The sequence below is a fragment of the Venturia canescens genome, chromosome 4 (genome assembly GCF_019457755.1).
Source record: "Venturia canescens isolate UGA chromosome 4, ASM1945775v1, whole genome shotgun sequence".
Classification (NCBI taxonomy): domain Eukaryota; kingdom Metazoa; phylum Arthropoda; class Insecta; order Hymenoptera; family Ichneumonidae; genus Venturia; species Venturia canescens.
The window spans coordinates 21,909,000-21,925,985 of NC_057424.1; the positions used below are offsets into that span (position 1 = coordinate 21,909,000).

Genomic DNA, 16,986 nt, shown 5'->3' on the forward strand with positions numbered 1-16,986 from the left:
AATTCGTATTTCCAAACAAAAAACCTGAAACGTCATAATGGATTCGTAAACGAGAAAGTTTTTTTTTTTTAATTTTTACCAGTGTACGGCATTTTGTCTTTTTACAATACGCTCTTCCCTTATTCCATTTTTGCCCTCCATTGCGGCTGCAGCCGACTTACTCCCCACTGTATCGCATTTGCCGAGGGCAAAGAGAAACTGCAGAAAACCTTGCCGATACAGCCCGTAAACTAGAAAGTATTTTGAGATAAAATTATGAAGGGAATGATCTTCCTTAAACGTAAAATAGGCCTCGGTCTGACAGGGTTAATAGTTCATGATCGTATCGGAGAAAAAACGTACAGGAACTATCCGAACTGAGAATTTCGTAGTCCACGAACCGTTTGGGGCTTACGTGTAACTTGTACAGCACGACATAGATGCATATTCGGTTGCTGCGATTGTATGAATAAGTAACACGTTAGGAGGTTTAGTAAACAATAGAAATAGTGGAGCGCAGTGCAGTGCTGACGCTGAAAAGGGGGTAAGGACAAAGCGAAGTAAAAGAGAATCGCAAGGTCGAGTCCCTTCGGCGCTTTGGTGTTGCTGTCTTACTTGTGAAAGCAGCATTTACTGCTTGAGCAGCAAACCTGTGAGCTTGAAGGCGATGTCGATGTATATAAATAATTGTATAGATATACAGAAGCAGGCTTGATTTACGGTCGGAGACTTCAACGTGGAACGTTGTCCCTCGTGTATCGCTACCCAAGTTCCTAGCATTGCTTTGTTCCATCTACTTCGTATCTTTGAGACCTTCTTCATCCCAAAGAAGAACATCCTGATGGACTGCGACCCTGGAATCGCGTGTACGAAAAGTTGTCGATCCCAGAGAAAGAACGATTCGGGGCTTGGACCCGGATCACATTTCACAAAATTGTCATTCCGGCGAGCCGGTACAACAATAGTCGGGAAAAGGAATGATAAAAATGAAAATAAAAGAAAACAAGAGCTCGGCTGTATGAAGAAAAAGTAAATTGTGTGCGCATGGAAAGCTCCGACTGCTCGCAACATAGTTGAATTTCACCTACGAGTAGTGTCATAAGTCTTGCCCTGGCTCTGGCAATCTCTTCGCTTTTTCAGAACTGCTAGCGGCTGTCTGTGCACGAATGATATCTGTATCCCATATTTCACAATATCCTTTATGCAGGTGGTAATACCCCTGGCAACAGACGAGCGCCAAAGATAAATAAAGGAGAGCGCGTTGGTTTATATTTTCCAGAGATTTATGGATCTTTGCTGGTGCGGAAGCGAGGTCCGAGTATCCACTTGAGAAAATCTTACGTGTAGGCTTCGCCACGATCGATCTCGGCGGAAATAAATTCGGTGAGAGTTTGTTAAAGAAAGTTTTTTCAACGACAGATTCGGAGACACTGGAAGTAAAACTTTGGAAAAAGCTCCAACAGCTTTGTCAATAAGCTCGTTCAATGCAAGTCTCTACTCAATCAAGTTTCCAGGCATGCCCAGCAGACAAATGGAAAAAGGTCAATCGCTCCGCCCTTTTGCGTATTTTTTGGTGGCGCAAACCAGGGCACTCGAATTTTCTACTGATTCCCAACCTTTGGGAAGTCGCTGTTATTATATGGGAAAAGCTTCTGCCATTTTTCCAAATTGTATCGTTAATATCTCATTTAAACATTCGGTAGCCCTTTATTTTTATCGTCGCTATGGATTCCTTAAATTTTTTTCTGTCTATGAGACAGTTTGTATCAAGCATTTAGAATTATTGTGACATGAATTATTGAATAGGAATGTAGTGATGATGGAATCTCCATAAACTTCGATATAAATTTTACGATTTTTCAAATTTCAATTCTTTATACGACACTGAAGTTTGCAGCGTTGGAGTCCAACGAAACGAATGAAAAAAAACATTTGTAATTACTAATTTTGTATTCCACGAAGCATCGGTGTAGGTTGAAAAACTACGAATTGCAAATTCTACAGGAACGAAATTGGAGAATAACTCAAATTATTGGAGCGATTTTTAACATCATTTCGTTGGACTCCAACGTTGCAAACTTCAGCGTCATTTCTTTATTAAATGTTCGATAACCTGATCTGAAATTTCGCCAATCTATTCCCCTGCACTTTCACTCAACTGTAATTTAAAATCAGTTACTTGTAGAATATTCGAGTTCGTGAAAGGAATACCTTAATAGCTTCCACCACAGTGCTCTCCGGATGACTGCAAGCCCCAGCTATCTTTCAGTCTCCGTACATTTTCTAATGTTATCCTTACCAGATAACCCTCGTGCAAATCCACTTGATAGTGATAAAAGAAACGAATCAACATGCAGACAGTGCAATTCTGTAACGTTGCTTCTGGCCGTTCTGTCATTCGTCCTCCTACTGCAAGTTACGAACCAAGTTTCCAAAGTGTCTGAGAGAAAGTGAGGGAGAGAGAGAATGAGTGTTGTTCAGGGAGAGCCCAGAGTTGATTCGCTCGCTACAGTCTCTCGTCACCAGCCCATTTTCGTATACACCGCTTGCCGAGATTCTATGCATCAAAGTCCCGCCAGATACACGCTCGCACAGACTCACTCCAACTACACATAATAAGCTCCGTATCCTTCTCACTTCCTTCTTCCCTTTTCCCTCAACTTATCCTCTGCTCCATCGCTCTATCTGTCCCTGCTGCCTCCAAGCGCGACGAGCGTCTTGCTATCCCGTAGTTTCTTCGTTTGACACGAAAATCTCACCCCCGCGCGTTTCCATCAGCCCCCCTGAACCGCGCTCCTAGGCTCTCTATCCTTCGACCGCAAGTTGTCACGTTACAAAAGCTCCGCAGGGTGAAACTCCTTGGAAACACAGCGCGGCGTCGGCAAAACGAGACGAGTTGACGTTCGCACAGAAGATCTTTCTCCCTCCTGCTCTCTTCATTTTTATTTCGTTCTCTCTTTGACTCGCTCACCCTAAAGTTTGCCATGATTCGGGCCGGGCAAAGCGACGACAAGTTTAAGGAAGGGCTGAAAAAAGGAAAGAGGGAGAGCTGGTAAGAGCCTGACACAAACGAATACAGAACAGAGTATCTCGTTGCTATGGATGCGAAAGCTTTCGAGAAAGGACGCGATTGTTATGAGAAGCCCCCGTCTTCAACTGCGGATGTTTTGAGTAGCCCAGAAAACCCTTACGCGGGGATTACCGGCGGAAAAACCCGTCAAGTGGCACAAAGCTTCGGGTTTACGTAAAAGCACGTTAAGTAGTTGAATGAAATGAAAAACTCGCATATACATAGATATATGTGAAGGCGAATCGAGATTATAAATAAGAACGAGGAAGAAGGAATAATGGGGATTGGGGTAAAACCCCTTTCTTAACTCTGCATTGTCCCCCAATTGTACAAGATATGCAGGGATGTGAATTGTACGAACTCCTGTGCCTTCGTTTTAAGGCTTTTCACACCGAAAACACGAACCCTCCTTTAATGTTTTGGGCCCAACTATTGGCAAGCATAAAAGGAACCATCGACCCACATCTCCGCGATATACGAGGCCTAATGGAACGCAATCTTCGTGTTTGGAAGTTCCTTTACACACAACCCTCAATCCTCGTCTATATTCACCTGGCAGTTACCATCATTCATTTACCGAATATTCGTCCCATTCATCGACCCCAATAAATATTGAAAATTGTACAGAGGGAATGTTGGTGGATGCAAAAAAGAAAAATCTGAACTTTATGAAACGTCACAGAATTTGCAAAACACGTGAACAAGAGGAGGAAAAATATTGTAATCGGTGAAATCGAATTTCCATACAATTTTATTATTCTGGTGATGTGCACAATGACGACGATTTACTGGGGATAAATACAAATGGGAAAATATAATCATACAACGTAAATTGATTTAATTCAAATTTATGTTTTTGCCAAAAAAAAGCTGGAATCTATTTTCGCATGAAAATATTTGATATCGAGAGATTTCTTCGTCGTATTTATTTCCCATCCGGTAACTTGGACTACCAGTCAAGCAACGTCAAAGCAAACGAGAGTTCGACGAAATCTCTGCTACTGAAGATTTTTCATTGATATCGAAAAGTGAGCTCAATTCTCTCTATTTTTATTTAAGGTGATAATCCCAATATTCGTATCTTCTGGTAAACCGACGTGAATTTTTCTCGCATTGATATTTTTAATTGAATACATTTTTCCAATGTGTATGAAGGAAAAAAAATTGGGAAATGGATTGCAATCTTTATTCATGAGAGACATAAAATCATTTTGAATAATTTTCTTTAGAGTTTAGAGATTGTTTTTTTTTTTTTTTTTTCATTTTGCAATGTACTTAGCTCTTGATGACAGATTAACCAGAAGTAGTAGAGCAAGACTCGAGGAAAGTTTTCACGAGTATATGGGAGCTACGCAGAAGGAGAGTTAACCGGTGTAACGGCATGCAATGCCATCGTCGAAGAAGTTATGCATCGTTCCTTTTTCTTCGTACAAGTAGACGTAAAACTTGAAGCAGTTTGTGCGAGCCTGGAGAGATCTCTTTATTCTACGAAAGGCGGAATATCCAGGCCCCCTGACGGCCTATAAAACGAACGTAAAAGCTCAAACTAAAATGCGAAGTTGACCCGCATGCGAAAAAGAAACGACTCGTCGCAGGCATGTGCGACTCTACGAGAGATCGATTATTTTTTCTTGCCTTCGCATCCATTACTCTCCGAATAATATTCGAAAAAGCTTATGCGATATTCCGTTCGAAGGGCTTCGACCTTTTTATGACACTAAAAATAGCGGCTTTAAAGGAAAATAACGAAAATTATTCGCAGCGAGAATATTAATAAGCTTTTTGGAGATCCAGCGAAAAATGAGGGCAAGCAAACGCTTGCTCGTTCCAACTAGCATTCCCATTGTATTGTTATTCATCCAGACTCTCGTTGATGTGATTTTCGAGTGACACCGACAAACTTGGAGAGTTAAAGGGAACTTTTGCTCTTGCGCCACTCATCTCATCATCCGTAGATGCGGGAGAGCTCGCCCGTTGCCACTATGTACGTATACGATGGATACTGTTTTCAGCGAAGTTTCCATAGAGGAAAACCAGCGAGTTAAGAAAATAAGGATGGAGTAAGAAAACGAGGAATTCACTGTACGAATGTACAGTGAAACGAAAGGAATAAAATCCGAGATTCCGAAAACGAGGAATTTAATCGATTATTATTGGCACGATTGAAATGATCGTTTCATAGAAATTTTCATGAGTTGATTGAATTTGAAGTTTGCAACGTTGGAGTCCAACGAAATTAATGAAAATAACACTCGTAATTGACCATTTTTTATTTCACGGACCGTAAAAATACGAATTGTAGATAAGGCAGATAAAAGAATTAGAGAAATACTGTAATTGTTGGAGAGTTTTTTCAACGAAGTTGAAGTTTGCAACGTTGAAGTTTAACGAAATGAACGGCAAAAAGATTTATAATTAATTATTTTTTTATTTCACGCATTATTGATGCGGCTTGAAAAATAACGAATTGGAAATTCGGCAGGGAAGAAAATTGGAGATTTACTGGAATTGTTTAAGAGTTTTTTTAGATCATTTCGTTGGACTCCGACGTTTTGGAAACTTCAGCGTCATTTTTTCAGATCATTTCGTTGGACTCGAACGTTGCAAACTTCAACGTCATAAACACACATAGAAAATGGCTGTTGTCACATTTTGCTTGACGATTTTACTACGAAAGTATTTAAACCGCTATCGCATTATTTAAATTTATCAATCCCAACAAATAAGTTACACATAATTTTAAGAATTGTGAGAATAAATAATAATCGTTTCTTTGATCGCGAAAAGAGCAAAAAATTTCAGTTACTTTTTTGAATTACAAGTAACGACGCACACGATCTTCCTTAGACTTAAAATCCGGAATTTCTATATTTAGCATATATCATCTGAGAAAGTGTTTTTGATCTGACAGCTCTAGAAAATACGCTCACTCGAAATACGTTCGTCTCTCTATCGAGGATTTTCTGCGTATACCGTTATCGTCGGTATTCCTTACGATAAAACTTCAATATCAGGACAAAGCGCACGATTTTCTTATTCGCAATCTTATATTTATACTTGCGCGAGAAATTGTTCTGAGATTGCTCCGTAAGTCGTGATTTTTGCAACGAGTGATAAAAACCATCTCGGCGTATCACACCGAGTGGATCGGAAAACGAATAAGAATGGAAGAATTTTCTCGAAACGATAAAATATGTCGATATGCTCATATCGTTCCAGTAAATCGGGACTGACGGTGAGTAGGTTACGAGGAAAATCCATTGTGGCTTTTAACCACCAACAAAATCCAGTTGAACGTTGCACGGATATTTGTTTGAAAATTATTGAAGCTTCCCCATAAAATAATCACACGAATCAGAATCAATTTCAAAGAGAGAAAACCCTGTCGTCTTCAATTTCATTCAACCTTTTGCCTCTCTGAATTTCCAGATTTTCCCTTCCAATCCCCTCTCGAATGACCTTTTGATGACTGAAATTTGATAAAACTCAAATTGTCATTGAATTTCGGCGTATTGCTATTCCGACACAAACAAAACGCGTAACCCTTCAAAATTGAAAACGAAATTTTATCATTTGCAATTTTACGTACGAGTACAGCAACAAAGTAATCGAAAGAAAATTGAAATTCCGACAAGCAACGAGAATGACATCCATCAACAGATTTGAAAAAACCATAAAACTCCACACTTCGCGACAGACAGATTGGTGACAAAATGGTATAGGGGAACATGGGGCAAAGTGGCCACCCACTTTGTTGGGACATTTTTGAATTCTGGGAAAAAGTGTCCACTCACGGAATTCCGATTTCTGGGTCACAGGATCAGTGAAAATTCGATGCTTTCTGAGAAATTTATAGCTATTTGAGGCAGAGGGTGAGAATCATTTTGCGAATTACTGATAAATGTCTATTTCATTTCGATTGACAAAAATCGCACTTATAACGGACTTCATCTTCATCAACACCTGCACACAAGGTGTGCGCCCATTTTAGGCATATTTCGCAGCGAATCCAGTCTTCGGAGGAATGCGAATAAAGTTGATCGCAGAAAATACAAGCAACGTCCGCCGCAGACAAAAATTTTTCTTCTTTGATGATCTCTTTTTTCTTACTCACTAGATTTGCGCGATACGACGGACTCGTGATAATGGCAATTTTCCTACGATTTGCCCGATAAGAACGGGGTTTTGCCACGGGTAATGGCAAAATTTATCCAAGTATTCCGACTCATTTTTTTTTCATCCCATCGAAGGAACGACGCTGAAGTTTCCAACGTTGGAGTCCAACGAAATGAACGAAAAAAACGTTTTTAATTCACCAATTATTTATTTCACGAATCGTTGGTGCAGCTTGAAAAACTACGAATCGCAAATTTGGCAGGGAACAAAATAGGAGAATTACTGGAATTATTGGAGAGTTTTTTTCGATCATTTCGTTGGACTCCAACGTTGGAAACTTCAGCGTCATTCGAAGGAGGGTCCCTACTCTGCTTCGTTTCTTTTCGGTTTATCGCAGCCTTCAATGTTCCATGCGGGAACAGTCAATTACAACGTCTATTTAACGAGAAGTGACAATTATCGATTTTCACCGCATTTGAGGGGGTGGCCACTTTGCCCCAAACATTTTTTTTTTCAAAATTCGATAAATAAGGAGATGGAATCATTTTTGGGACATAAAAATAAGTAAATGACCATGTGCTAACCGACAAAACTCGTTAAATTCCTTAAGTGTTTTTAGTTAACTTTGGCCCATGTACTCCCCTATCAAGTTATCAAGTGACTCGTTGACGAGGTAACAAAGTCGTTGAGCAGCCTGGGTGGAAATCTGCACGAGCTCTCGGTGAATATTTTTCCACCTCTACGTTAACCGATCCGTGTAAAACCTCGGCGATATATTTATCACTTGGACTGGGACTTTTTTAATTAAACGTTCTTAGCAGCTAGGCAAAAATGGTATGCAGAGAGAGGCTCTTTAATTGGGGGGGAAATAGCTCGCGAGTTCATACCGAGAGAAAGAAAGAAAAACCTGCAATGTTACCTTTTCAGGTCAAACAGCAGCCGTATTTTTTCCGTGCTCGCCTTCGTTTTCCTTTCCTTCCTTTTTATACATTTTTAAAGCCGTTGTTCACGTGCCCTTTTTTATCCCGCGTTTCTGCAGATGGGAAAGAGCTCGACCGGGAATTACATAATCCTCGTGAAGTGCTCTAGGATTACAAGTCTGTGTATCTTTCTCCTCCCCCCGCGAGGCCCGACCCCTCCTCGCTCGCCCTCTCCCTTTCTCTCCTTCGGTCCGAGCCGAGAATTTCCCGGCAGGGTCAAGTGCTGCAGTTCGCTCACTCGTATCAGCCTGACTATAAACGTGTGTGGGAGGGTGCGTGTCTGTGTGTGTGTGCAGGAAAAACTCCCCCCCCTGGATCTCATGCGAGAGCTTTCACGAGGGGAAATTCGCGGGGGTCCAAGCAGCGTTTCATTAAGACGCTCAACTATGCCGCGCTCGTATTAGCGTAAAAAAGATTAAGTTGAAGAGAGAAATACCGAGGACGCAGGAGAGAGCGAAATAAAGAGAAAAGCGGAATAGACTCTTTTAAAAATTCTCACGTATCGCCCGTATCTCCGTCCGTCCTTAACGGCGGGTCGAAAAAATTGCCAAGAGAGGCTTAACGTTCCGCTGATCTCGCTGCGCCCTTATGCGTGAGCTGAAATATCGATATGGCTGAATTTAACGAGATGGGCCAACCACGTGCACGTGTTTTACGCCACTCGTACACGCATGTTCGCGCACACTCGACTCTGTGGCTTTGTGCAACCGCGTGCGTATTTATTCGGCCGTGTGTACTCGGCCCGAGGGAAATAAATGGGCGAGCGAGAGGGAAAGAGGCACAGGAAACTGTCGATGCTCAATGAGATTTTGGAATCTCCGAGTTGATCCCCAGGCAAAGAACAATTCCCATGGAGTGTCGATAAGACTCGTCAAGATCGATCGCGTCGCTGTCTGCGCAACACGGGGTTTCACTACTTCGAGAAGCCGAAGATAAAAGTAGTCGCGGAATTCGTGCACGCGGGACGGTGACGTTCGCGGAGGCGGGACAGAAAATGGGATTAATCGTACTGAAATCCCTTAACGGAACGCACACACTGTATTTTTTCTCAAACTCAATAAAACACAGACGCTAGTGAAACTCCCTGCAACAGGGAAACTATTTTGGTCGATTGAGACTCGATGTTATCGGACGACGGGCCACCTCGTCGTTGCGTGATCGACTCAAAAGCCTTTTGCCGCGTCAAAATGTAATTGAATGGTTTTTTTTAATTTTATTGCCATTATGTCAAGAGTCCAATGAGCGGGCTGGAATAAACAATAATTTACATCGCATTTTTATCATTTTTCTACTCTTTTATTTCAGTAGAGGCTTTCAAGTCGCTTCATTTTTAAACTTTATTTTCAAGCGCGATTTTCTCTGTTGAAGAGTCAAAAAAATTACGAGGATGTTGCAGCGATCGTACAAATGGAAAGGGAATTTTATTTGTTTTGTAAATTTACGAGGATTCACTGAGGAATTTCAAAGGGAATGATCGAGGAGAAATGAAAAGTGTGAAATTCGGATTTTATTCTCAGGTTGAAAGAATGTGGCAATTTATTTGATTTTATTTTTGAAATTTTTTTTATCCCGTTGGCTCTATTGATTTGATCACTAATGTGTATTATTTGTGTTACAATACCGACCATACAAACTCCACAGTGGCTTTGCTCAAAAGAATGAATGCACCACGATCGATTCGATGTTTGCTGAATTCATCAAATGCAAATTCGTCACGTAACAAACTTTGCACTCACCGAGTTGAATCCCAATAGCAAGGGCAAAAGGGGTCGACCGGGGGAAGGGAGAGGACGAGCGAAACGCCACCGACGAGTCAACTTCCCGAGTCGGGGCCGTCCTAGACTGAGTTCGAGGTTTTCTCAATCGTACGAAAGTCACGATCGATCGATTCGAGTCGGTACACAGATACGTGCGACTCGTGCTTCTTTATTTTCTTAGTCATTTCGAATACGTATGACGGCAATATCGAGAAATGGACAATCCGTTCGAACGTCGTTCGAATATTGGCTTATTTGTTTCATGCGAAAATATGCTGCTGCAACTTCGAATTTTATGAAACGATTCGGGGTAGAACGATTATGAGAATAAACTTTACTCGAATATGTTCAAAGTAAAAAAATTAATAAACAAAGATACGTTAACGTTGCAATGTCCTCTGAAATACTTAAATTATTTTAGTTCATTTTCTTAGTTATCTCCAATACACATCATTTCACATTTGAATATCAGAAAATATCGGGGCGCGTATTTATGGTCTGTGTTTTCTTGCGAGTTTGTTTCTGTACCCAATAAATGGAATGGTGGAACATAAAAAAATGTTGGGTTCGTTAAAAATCATGAAATAATATTTGAAAATGTTTTTATAAGAAAGCTCTGAGAGGAATGCATGTTTAAAAGATATCGGGGAATGTCTAGTCGTACATAACCTCCCGCGCAGTCCTACCGCTCCCTTTTCCTAACGATACGAGCCGTACATCGCAATATTTACGATAAACCCACGGGTTTGTGCGGCTCTAAATAAAACGTGGAAATAATGGGACTAATGTATTGTTAAAATACGTACGAGATTGAGTTAGGTGCTCCATGAAATTTCGACCAAAACGCCGACACTGGAAGAGTCACCGGGAGTGGGCAAAAACTGTCAACTGGTGAAGTCGAGTAAAAAACATTCGCCCGAATACGAGAGAAAGAATTCGCGCTGCAGTCCACATGTAAAAGAATTGACGAGCCGGCAGAACATCGAATGAAACGTTCGCGATCGTCCGTTCAAGATGAATTGTCAGTAAACATAATCACCGCGAAAGCTTTTGACGCTTTTTGCGAGAGACAGAACGTACAAGAGCCCGTAAATGACGCGTGGTTCGTTCGATTCTCGAACAGCTGTTTTTCTCCGCTGTGTCGTTCCGCGTGAACAAGGGTAGAACAGAAACACGGACTGCTCGGCTGGCGCCATCGCACTGTCGTTTCACTAACGTAGTACGTATGGTTATTTGGGGTGCGTTCCACTTGTCGCTCGTAATGCTTGTAACGCCCGCAACCCTATTCGCAGCAAGTGGCCGGTGTTGGGGCGCTGCGAGCGCTACGGGCGATGAGTGGAACGCGCCCAAACATCGCAGACCATGTCGCAGACGCTCAATGTTACTTTACTGACCTTTTTTCACGCGCGTTCGGAAGTTCTAATGTTGAAAATACGCACAAAAGTTTCTTGACGATTCTCTAGAAATGACGACGGAGTGCCATGGAGCGAGAAGTGTTGCCTTTAGCTTTCGTCGAAAAGATCGCATTTTCTTGGAACCCTACGCCGGACGTGCAGATTCATGCATCCGCAAGTCCCGACAGCGCAGCTGCCGTGTCAACCCCAGAGCTTTCGTTCAACGACTTGACTCCTGAACACAATACGGTAAGGGACGTTTTCTCCCTCGAAATTTATCAGCGAAGGGTAAACACTATCGACGAGAAGTTTTGCTGATAAGAAAAGCATTTCAGTCGATGACGAAACGGGAGCGTTCGTTCCTTGTGAGTCCTCGAATTCGTAATACTTGAATCAGACATTGTTGCTTTTATTATCTCCTCGTTTACCAGTCTAAAAATTCAAAACAATCAACTGATATCTCCTTCACCAAAAAAATGGTCAGAACCTTGAAATTTTTTCTTTCGAAATGAGTTCTAACTGTGGTGGGGGGATTCTTTCGCGTGAGCCTCACGGACTGAAAAGACACATCGTAAATAATTACATTTATTTGAATCATTGATTTTACAGCGTGATAAAATGTGATGCGCCGAGTTGAAGAATAATTTCACTTGTTTTCTTACGATTTTCTTCTCACATATCTCGGTAACCAATAAAGACGATTAGTCGGGTGAGTGATATGAACAGAAGATAAACGGTATAAGCGAGCTTCGGAGCGTTATCGAATGATCGTACTTCGTTTATCGGTTCGAGCTCGTGCGTTGAATTGTTTTGTTTTTTCCTTTTTTTTTTTTCATTTTTAGCTAAACTCGACGCCGTTCATGAATATATATAAATATGCATAAACACGTTGACGTATTTTTCTCCAATCTCTCGCATTAAATGGCCAACACGCGTCGTAGGCATAGTGTTTTTGTTTGTTATTGTATTGTTCCTTTGTTTTTCTTTTCTTTTCGTTCGTTTTCGCGATGTTACAATTCCATACAATTCTCGATATATATAACAATAATATATATATATATATATATTATTTAAAACGTTAGTTATACTCGTATTTATTCATTTGTATAAGGCCACAAAGTTTTGTTTTCTGTTCTCATTATATTTTGTTCCATTTTTTGTGTTTCGTACGTTTGTTTTTATCGTTTAGCCACTCGTATAGGATAATAAATATATCGAGTGGGTGCTCTCGTAAAAAGTGAGATTGGTCATCGATTCGGAGCTCAATCTCGTGTCAAAAGATTACGTTACGTGTTCGTTTCTGTCTGCGTGTGTGTGTGTGTGTGTGTGTGTGTGTGTGTGTGTGTGTGTGTGTATGCGCGCGTGTGTGTGTCTGTGTATATCTAAGAAATCTTGAATCTGCTTTTTCCCCCATTGGATTATCTCGCATTTTACGATTAACTGCTCTCACGTAAAAACAGCACAAAATTCATGAAAGCTTCTCGATTCAAGCACTCTCTCGTTATTTATTTATTACTCGCCAACAAAATCCTTCTCTATCGACATGGCTCACTGTACACTTTCCTCAATCGTAATAAACCTTATATTCGCCCATATATTTATGCTTGTGTGTTTACATTCCTACTACATAAATATATATGAGTTTACACGTTATCCAAAGGAAGAACGTGAGAGAGAGAAAGGCCGGAGGGGGGGAGCGGGGCGGGGGGAGAAAATAAGGGAAGTAAAAAAACGAACATGATTAGAAAAACGTTCGAACCTGAATTTCCAACAGCATTTCAATTTTTTTTTCCTTTCGTACCGTTCCATGCGTGTTGTTTATTTCTTTGAGTAGGTATTTCACGAGTTTTATCGATTTCAACAGATGAAAAACACGCGTCGCACCGTTGCAATTTTAAGATGAAAGAAATTTTATATTTTTTTTTTTCATACAGACACAGACAAATGGTTTGATTGATTTTGCATTCGTAACGATGATAATAAAATTTTATTTTTAACGGTTTTCGAGCGCTTATCTCGAGTTCATTACGAGGAAAAATCGTAAAAATTGGCAAGCCTCGTCCTCAATTTCGACATCGTGTATTATTTGAAAAATTCAAAAGAGAACGAAAGCGCGCTAGAGTAACAATGACGTCGGGTGAAATCGACGCGACTCAGCTTGGCTTTTCATAATTACATAAAAATAATGACAATAATATTAATAATAACAACAATAATGATAATAATAATGTATCTTCAAGCTATTCAATTAAACGCGTTTTTCCTTCCATTTCCATTTGATGAAATATTTCTTCCAATGTTTAACGATGCGGGCCAGAACGAAAAATCGTAGTTTCAGTGGCTCATGCGTATTTTACTTGTGACAAAGCGGCATTTATTTCCGAGCAAAGGGCATTTTATTTTCTGATGGATTTATTGGATTTTGTGCTGTTTTTTAAAATCTCGGAAAGTCGAAACGTGGCACAGAAGGGTTTGATAGAAATTTCGGTTTGCTCAACTAAGCCTATAATTTGACGCCATTTATGATGGCTATTATCGGTTGGTACTTCATTTTTCTCTCTCTCTCTCTCTCCTTCTTTCTCTTTATTTCTTCGTTTTCTTTCTCTTCGCCTATCGCCACACACACACATCACTCTTTCTTCTTCTTCTTCTTCCTTTCGCTCTCTCGGTCTCTTTCTCTCTGCCACCCAGCGATCTTGTTAGCCCATTTTTGGACTCTCATTCCGAAAGCTTCTGCTTGGCGCACTCGGGGCATATGATGTCGTCACCGTCAGTGATGAATCCACGTCCCACCAAGGAGGTATTGCAGCCAGCGCATATGAAGCAATTGTTGTGCCAGTGCCTGTCCTCGAACGAGATAAAGCGCGTGCCTCCGATTCCTGTTTTTCATAAATATTTTCGTAAAATTAATAAATCGATGAGAAATGGTAATAATTTTATAAAACTGAAGAACATACAGTAAAATCAAATAATATGAAAAACTCTTAACGTCGATTAGATCGAAACGAATTAAAAATGGCGCCAAGTTTCGTGTTCCTCGTACTCGCTGCTTACGAAAAAGAGCTGACATAAAAACTAACCGGTGATTGGCTTCGTGCACGCGGTGCATCTCTTCGCAAATAGTTCGCCGAAGCACTCGGCGCAGTATGGCTTGTCGTCACGAGACGTGAATCGTTGTCCCGCCAATGAGTTGTTGCAGTTGCTGCAAGTAAAGCAATCCCTGTGCCAGGGCTCGTTCTTGTACGTCACGCCGCCGCTCGTGATAATCTGTTGCGAAATCACTCTCTTTTATTTCTCTCATTATCGTATTCACAGTGATATCATTTTCAATTATTGTGAATGAGAAAAAAACCGTGAACAAATGAAATCGTCAAAATGCTCACGAGTGCTTCAACATTTCGATAAAACGAGCGCGTTCTTTGCATTTTTTCAAAATATCAAGCCTCCCAAATTTTGCGTTGATTTCATTTTGCAAAAAATACAAAATTAATCGGTCGTAGTAAATACTAGTAGAAAACGAAAAGAAATTTAGCCATTTCTTGTTCCATTCACCTTGTTACACTTGACACAACGAGTCGCGAACTTGTCCTCGTAGCATCCGGCGCAATAGATTTCCTGTTCGCGCGGGATGAAGCTCTTCGTACCGATGGGATTCCTGCATACGACGCAACAGAAACATTTCTCGTGCCACTGTCTGGTCTTGTACTCCATCTTCTTCGTACCTGAAGCACAAGAAAAAAGAACATAATGTTTAATATGAAAATCATATTTTCACGTTGCCCAACGTTCGATTATAGGATTAAAACGAATGAAAAATTTTTTTTTTCGTCTCAACCGTGTCGACCTTTTCGTCTCAACCTTTTCGAATCGACGTGATTGTGCTCATTCGAGTAACGCGATGTTTCATTGAGAATTCTTCGGAACGAGAGAACGAGGGTTTCGGTCAATTTCCTCGATTTTCACGCTCATTTATAATTGTTAATCATACGAATTCGCGTTAAAACTTACGAAGGTACGTCTCACAGGAAAAGGGGATCGCGTGCGGCGCCTCGCAGACCGTACGCGTTAAATTTCTCGCAGACGCTAGTTATCGCGGCCGCCTCCAATTTGGGAGCGTTCATTTCGTATGAAAACAAGCTTTTTCAACCAAATTGACAAACTTTGTAGAAATAGGAGTTCTGAATAACAGCAACAACGCTTTGTGCTTCCTCATAGAGGAAGCTATGTGATGATGAAAAATTTTTTTTTCCAATTTTCAATGTCAATGTGCTCAAAATGTCCCAAAACATCGAGAAATCATATCTAGAAAAAATGTTCGGATGTGTGCGTGTGTGTATGTTATGGCACTGCAAAATTAAAACGCTTATAACTCGGAAACGGTTTGAGATACAGGACTACCGTTTTGCACAGATGTTAATCTATACGAGCTCTTCATTCTCTGACAATTTTGTCAGAATTTGTAAAAAATTACGAATCCTACGGAGTTTTGAAATTTTTCTAAAAAGGGTGTCGACGCTCTAACTTTCGAAAATTTTAAGATTCATTAATAATTTTTTTTTTTATAAATAGACTATCATAATAGAAAGGTTGGTATTGAATTTGGGGAATATCGGTTGAGCGGTTTAAATTTTGTGATTTTTTGAATTTTACGAAAATATGAGTTTTTCAAAAAATCGTCTAACCGCTTCAATTTTTGGAAATTTTGTGAGACATTGTGTATAAGTCTGTACTTCCTCTATACTTTCCAGCAAAGTTGTCGGAATTATTTAATTTCAATGTAAATAGAAAAACGATGAAAATTGAAAGTTGCAAACTGTTTTTTTCTGATGGCTCGTCATTTAGTTTTTTTTTAATGAATTTAAACAAAGAGATAAATTAAAGTTCGTAAAAGAAGGTAGAGAAAATACATTATTTGTATTTCGTATACAACAAAAATGCTGCAAATTAAAATTTGCAAATTGCTTCCTTAAGATGGTCAAGAGGCACGACGCTCGAAACTTCCTCTATGAGGAAGCCAAAATGAAAAATATAGCACCTCATAGAGTAAGCTTTGAGCATCGTGCATCTTGACCACCTTGAGGAAGCAATTTGCAAATTTTAATGTGCAGCATTTTTTAAATTTTCTTCATGGGTACGAACAACTCGAGTAAAAATTCCGAGAAAACCATCCGCCCACTCGATCAACCTTGAAAAATTCTATGATAATTTTTGCCATTCGAGAAAAAGGAGAAACAAATGAAAACAGAGTTTCAATGATTTGCGATGTTTGACGCGGAAGCAGCATCGCGGTTTCTTTCATCGCGAGTATTGCGGAAAAGTTCGAGCTTGAATTCATCACAATATTGGATTCAGTCGAACGCGACGCCATTGAATTTGATAAGGTAACGAAGAGCGACGATTAGCACGACCCACGTAAAATCGCAACGAAAAAACTGCGCTGACGATACTTGCACGAATAATAAAAACCACGCCGAAGGATTTGCCTCTTGCATAACGAGTATATGTTTGGATTTGAATGAAAACAGCGATACTTTGTTCGAAGATTTGAAGAAATTGGGAGAAATCCAAAAGAATGGACGGATGGTCGCAGTTCGCGAATGTAACAATGAATAAAAGAAAAGCACTGTCAACCATTTCTCGATTTCAGTTGCATTCCACTAACTTAATGGATCTGCAACTCCATCAATCTC

General features: G+C 40.3%; 2 protein-coding genes and 1 long non-coding RNA gene across 4 annotated transcripts in view; 1 reads left to right on the forward strand and 2 right to left on the reverse strand.

The window, feature by feature from the left end:
- The window catches only part of LOC122410030 (uncharacterized), a 70,745-nt gene extending 59,731 nt beyond the window's left edge, over positions 1-11,014 (reverse strand). For both annotated transcript variants that reach the window (XR_006260837.1, XR_006260836.1), the window contains exon 1: positions 10,709-11,014. This is a non-coding gene — a long non-coding RNA (uncharacterized lncRNA). The remainder of the gene's footprint in view (positions 1-10,708) is intronic.
- A 287-nt stretch (positions 11,015-11,301) lies between these two features.
- Positions 11,302-16,986, forward strand: part of LOC122409958 (uncharacterized) — a 32,336-nt gene continuing 26,651 nt past the window's right edge. Inside the window, exon 1 of the mRNA XM_043417883.1 lies at positions 11,302-11,545. Coding sequence (XP_043273818.1) covers positions 11,384-11,545 — 162 coding nt within the window. The 5' untranslated portion in view covers positions 11,302-11,383. The remainder of the gene's footprint in view (positions 11,546-16,986) is intronic.
- The window catches only part of LOC122409956 (uncharacterized), a 75,058-nt gene continuing 69,940 nt past the window's right edge, over positions 11,869-16,986 (reverse strand). The window contains exons 8-10 of the mRNA XM_043417876.1: positions 14,849-15,018; positions 14,377-14,563; positions 11,869-14,175 (exon numbers count right to left, since the gene is read on the reverse strand). Coding sequence (XP_043273811.1) covers positions 14,015-14,175; positions 14,377-14,563; positions 14,849-15,018 — 518 coding nt within the window. The 3' untranslated portion in view covers positions 11,869-14,014. The remainder of the gene's footprint in view (positions 14,176-14,376; positions 14,564-14,848; positions 15,019-16,986) is intronic.